Source organism: Poecilia reticulata, chromosome 2, assembly GCF_904066995.2.
Source record: "Poecilia reticulata chromosome 2, P_reticulata-male-v2, whole genome shotgun sequence".
In the NCBI taxonomy this organism is placed as follows: domain Eukaryota; kingdom Metazoa; phylum Chordata; class Actinopteri; order Cyprinodontiformes; family Poeciliidae; genus Poecilia; species Poecilia reticulata.
In genome coordinates this window covers 2339081-2344698 of record NC_088831.1, presented here as the reverse complement: position 1 = coordinate 2344698, position 5618 = coordinate 2339081, and the positions used below count along the sequence as shown (strand labels likewise).

At 35.4% G+C, this 5618-nt stretch overlaps 1 protein-coding gene across 2 annotated transcripts; it reads right to left on the bottom strand.

Annotated features, from left to right (window-relative positions):
- Positions 1-823: 823 nt before the first annotated feature.
- Positions 824-5057, bottom strand: LOC145554581 (uncharacterized). 2 transcript variants are annotated; one of them, XM_081614723.1, is made up of 5 exons: positions 4719-5057; positions 3487-3620; positions 3117-3263; positions 2771-2872; positions 824-2003 (listed from the first exon to the last, which is right to left on the bottom strand). In XM_081614723.1, the coding sequence occupies exons 2-5, from the start codon at positions 3586-3588 to the stop codon at positions 1698-1700; spliced, it is 657 nt and encodes a 218-aa protein (XP_081470849.1). In that variant the 5' UTR covers positions 3589-3620; positions 4719-5057; the 3' UTR covers positions 824-1697. The 2 variants fall into 2 exon arrangements, with proteins under 2 accessions (XP_081470849.1, XP_081470847.1); XM_081614721.1 differs by having other exon boundaries at positions 3487-5057.
- Between the last annotated feature and the right edge of the window lie 561 nt (positions 5058-5618).

The following is a 5618-nucleotide window of genomic DNA, read 5'->3' as shown; positions in this document are numbered from 1 at the left end:
AATGTGAGGGCAAGTGAGAGACGAAGACTTACCGAATTTTCCGCACTATAAGGCAGACCGGATTATAAGGCGCACCTTGAATGAATGGCCTATTTTAAAACTTTTTTCATTCATAAGGCGCATGGATGCTACTGTCCCGTACACTCAGAAAAATTTGACCAATGGTTACTTAAAAAAATTGTGGCAACAAAGTGACACGTAATATAATTGAATAGAATTTAAGTTCTACAATTTTGATTAAAAAGTATTGAATATGTTAACTTAACTTAACTTAAAAAATGAAGTACATCTTAATAAAAGCAACAGCTGAAATGTGTTTGATTTATTAATATCAATGCAAATGATCATTTATATTGCCCAAAAATATTTAGTAAATCCAAGTCAATTTTACAAGAAAAACTAATTTTTATTTACTAAGTATCTGAGCAAAAATTATGTAGATTTATTAAATATCTGGGGGAAATTTAATCATATTTACTAATAATCTAGGTGAAATTAACTTATATTTATTAATTAAATGGGTGAAATTGATTTACATTTACTAAACATCAACATAAAAATTATTTGGATTAAGTAAATAATACAAATAATATCAATTCATATTGTAGCACATTATTGGTTAATTCAACACATTAAAACTGTTGTTCTTATTAATCTGTAGCTAAAATAATTGATAAATTTTAAGTTTTTATTTGTATGATAGCACTTTAAATCTATTCAATAATATTGAATGTCACTTTGTTGCCCTAATTTTTCTGTGTCTAATTTACACAATATCCTGACCAAACTTGAGTGGCATCAAAAAATAACAAATTACAATGCATAAAACAGCAGCAGCATTTATTTGTGCAATTTTATAAAACGTGTTTATCCAGCACCAACTAGTGCAAAATTCCTAAATACAACAATAAAACAGAGAAGGGGCAATATACATAAACATAGTGCCACTCTGCTCTAAGTATAGTTAACATGATTTTTTAGAACCATCACATCAACAACAATCAACATGGACTCAGTTAAACTTGCTTCAACAATTTATCAATCACATAAGAGTTCACTTTATGTTTAAAGTGAACTCTTATGTTCACTTTTGTGCTCTGCATGTTTAAGGCATGCAGAGCACAAAACAAGTATGCACATAAAACCTACCTGGGGAAAACGCATGACAAGATGTGAGAGTTGGGCGAGACCTTTGAGGCATAAAAACTTCCATTTTCTTTTTTTGTATGTTTATGCTACATCTTGTCACTGTGTTGGGGCCCTTGGCTCCGTGACACATACTTTCCTTTTCGAAAAATAAGTTGAAAGACAGAACTGGAAAAAAAACATATTAAATAAAGTGCAAATGAAACACAACAGTTTTCCGGCCTGCAGATCATCACCCTTCAGTGAAGCCTGCATGGACTCTCCAAAAAGGCAATAGTGGATGCTCTATGCTGTATAAAAGGGACAAGGGTTCATGTGACAGACCTGAACAGATCCAAGCCATATAACAGGCACATATGAGAACAAGGAGTCAGTCCTTAGAAAGGGTGGTTAACTGTAATGTACTGCAAGAAAAAATACACATGCAGAAATCCACTGAACTGAAAATGACCCTAATTTTAACTAACTTCACCGAGCATTTCACAAAGTTTTGCATGTTGGTTTTGACAGTGACTTGTCTATTCCCTTTTGTTTAGCAACGGTCCGTTTTCTTAAGCCAGTAGTTTATTCCTGAGGCTGTTCACTTTTGGGGAGAGCTTTGAACTATCCAGCCCGAGGAGAAGTTTCTGAAACACTTCAAACGTGTATCTGAGCTCCTTTGGATAGGCGAGATTCACAGCATACGCCAACCCAACAAGCAGGGAGCAAGCCCTTGGAAAGTTACCCAGAGCAGTTAGAATTTTCATGCCGTCCACCACAATGCCGATGTCTGGATCCTCTGACGTGTTAGCTTTGATGTTGTAGATCTTCAGGCTTTGAACAGCAAGGTCCTGTGACACACTGTCTTCATCAGCATCCTGTAATAGCAAGAACATTGTGCATATCAGACAGTGCAGCCAAAGGAGAAGGTTCCATTTCCCAAATTGCTTGCAACTGTTTGGACAAGAAAATCTGGAGTTTGTCAGCCGTTGCTTGTAATGCACTCTATTTATGTCAGTGTTTTAGACAAATCTGAGATAACACAAAAGAAAACCCGCACATAATTTATAAAGGAAAAATATATATATAAATCAATCATAATAATATATTATACTATAATCAATTATGCAATCAGGAGCTGAACAGTTACAAATATTTCTAAATGAAGTTTCTGAAATTAAATCAATCCATTACACTATTATTTCTTCCTGGCACTGTCTTGATTAATATCTTATTCTGCGTTGCCTCAGTCTTTCTGTAAAAATGTCTTTGTATTCACAAAGCAGCGTCTTGGCCATCATTTCTTAGCTCACTTTTAGGGACAAATTGCCAAGACTTAAAAATAAAAAAGTTATGGTTAGGTAAAGCATTCTTAGGAAAAAAATTACATAAATTACTGACAAGTTTTAAATTATGCCAGTTGGTGAAATCAAATTGAGATAGCATTCTGCACTAGCATTTAAAAATTACTTAATGGAAAATAAGAATTTAAACACACTTAACAGAGGACAATGATATACCTTGCCAAGAACTACTGGGAGAAATACAGTTATGACTATTTTGTGATTTGACTTTCCAACAAATAACAAGTACAAGAGATGAGAGAAATCACCTACTTTATATTTTAACATCTAATTCAACTTACATCGTACTCTTTTAAGAGTTCATCTGTAGATTCCCCAAGGTACATCATCAAACATCGAATGATAACATCTCTGGTCATGTTGAAGTCAGGATTGCTTGGAGTCTGAAACAAAAAAAAGAAACACCAGGTGGTTTATATTACTGTTAATATTGAGTTCCTGTGCCGTCTTGGGGACCAGTGTAATAAAACACTACTCATACAAATTCTCATGCGATTATTTCATATTCCATTTATAAAGACAATCACAGGCTAACCTCCAGTAAATTTGAGTAATGATATTCCAGAAGTTTAAACACAAAACTTTGAGAATAATATATTAGCAACAATAATGCTCAATGAAAGATACCTTGAGTAGGATAGCCTGCAATCTCAACCCCATGCTTCCGCCCTTCGAGTGGAAGAGGTTCAGAAGTCGAGGAATATATTCATCCAGTTTGGACATGAACTTTGATTCAAGATGCACCATTGTGATTCTGTGAAACTCATCCTGGATCTGAAAGACAAATTATGAAACCAGTTTTAAAGCATCAAATATTACAAACATACATACTGTTCTTACGACATTTTTCAAAAGCAAAAAGATGGATCAAATTTGATCTATAAAAAGATGACAGTAACGTAACACATTTTGTATCAAATTGCTAAATGCAGAATCACAAATGCAATCCTTCACATTGACTAGGAATATTTCTGATTGGCATGCACTTAGAACTCACGTGAGATGTCTCAAATAGAGCGGGCCATCTGGCTTTGATGTCCTCTATACTGTGTGATTGGTTGATGATTTTGTTTCTTCTGTGTGCAAATGTTTTGGCCATTTTGGCCAAATCATTTCGCAACTGTAATGTCACTGAAAAGATGATCACAATTGAGTTTTTTTTTTTAAATCATCCAGCTCTATAATATACCAACTATGGATGAATACCTCATCCAATCCCACTTCAAAAAATGAACTATTGTTTTAAGATGTTAAGACAAAAATATGAAACAGATTTTAAGGTAATATGCACATCAACAAATGCCAAAAAATAAATATTAAAATCAAAGATGCCCAAAACGGACTAAGGAAACATTTCTCTCACTCTCTCTGTGGCAGCTCAGTCAGTACGAAGCTACATACTGATTTCAACCCAACATTCACAGACGCATCTCACTGTAACTGTTTATCTGTCAGTGAGCTGCAGCCGCAGTTTGAAAGCATAACGTTTTTCCGAGAAAACGGGAAAAATGAGGAAGCCGTTTGTGCCAACTGAATGTAACTAACGTAATGTTAATGGAGAGCCTCAGTGAGAGCCGGTGAACTGGGGTTTAGCAAAACACCAGCCATTGTGCTCAAATCACGCCAAATTAAAAGAAGAAAGAAGAAACAGCGCACTTTGTCTGAAAATGGAACTATGCAAAACGGCTGATTTTTCTTTCGAAATGTGTAACGTTATAAAAACTGATTAGAAATCTGCTTTTAACATGCTACTTGAGTAAAAATGTTACTTGAGTACATTTTAATTGTAAAAACTACATGCAGTAACTTTAAACGAAACTCCTGAGTTGATTAGCTCATTGATTATCTCACCGTTGAAAACAACGTCTGTTCCTCCATTATGGTGCCCAAACATGCTAGCTAGCTTGTTAAGGTGGGGGAGGGGAAGCTTGGGCTGAGGCCAAGAAACTAAATTAAATAAAAGAGTAGCTTGTATTCTACGGCCACTATATAACGGTATTACGTTAGTCACATTAAATTGTGACATTGAGACTACTTTTTTAATCATTGCAATGCATTTAGTCAAATCAAAGACGACGTAGACTGACTTCGAATCCTTCACAATATAACTTAATTGACTTGCTGTACATTAAAGTTGCCATGTTTGCTAATTTGCAGTAACTTAAGACAATGTTTAACTGCTACAGACACTTGAATTGTTTAACTAAGAACACTTAAAACATGTCTTACCTTTAAGCAAACGGTAGTCCACGAAATGCTGAGCAGACGCGATGTTCCTGTGATGAAAATGCCTTGGGCGGGAAAAAGTCAAGGCCTCCCAAATGAGTAAAATTTATCAATTTTCTGCATTTTTGACTTTACCAATGAAAATAAATAAATAATACTTATTGTTTTTTTGCTGATTATATTTAAATAAAAACAGAGTAAAATGCAATTAAAAAAATATTCAAATTTGGTTAATTCAGCTCAGTGAGATTCAAAACTGCACACAGTCTTTTTTATTATGTATAGTTTGCTCTTATTTATTTAGTAAATATTACTTAACCCTGATCACACTTTTTTCAGTGTATTGAACCAATAGGGGACACGATTTGTTCCGCACTCTACAAACGTGAATGTGTAAAAGTGGTCCCCGAGTACTTTATATAGTAGGCTGCCTGAGTCATTGTTTCACTCACGGTGTTGGTGTTGCGATATTGTGCCCAACTGCTTTCTGGGTAACACAGACCAACCGACACGCCGCCGTCGCAGTCTCTGTCTCTCTCCCCCCCACCCCCCGGCTTTAAATTTATAGGGGCTGGTCCCTTGGTAACCCTAGTCGAAGCACCCCGGATGAATATCTAAAGCCACTTTGTTGCCATAAAGAATGTCAACAAAACAGTATGACTGTGGTCGGCGAGGAGAGCCTTCCGCGACTTCCGCGTTGCCGGACGATGGTCACCCTTCTCTGTTCATGCACAGCATGTTTGTGGTACTAAATGACCTGCAGACAACCTGATTATCAGGTCGGTAGGTAGATACTGTTGAGAAAAATTATTATTTTGAGTGTTTAACACAGTTTAAACCTTTTAGAACGAATTTCTTAAGTTTGAACAGGTTTGTGTTAGTGATTTAAAACCCGAAGAATTA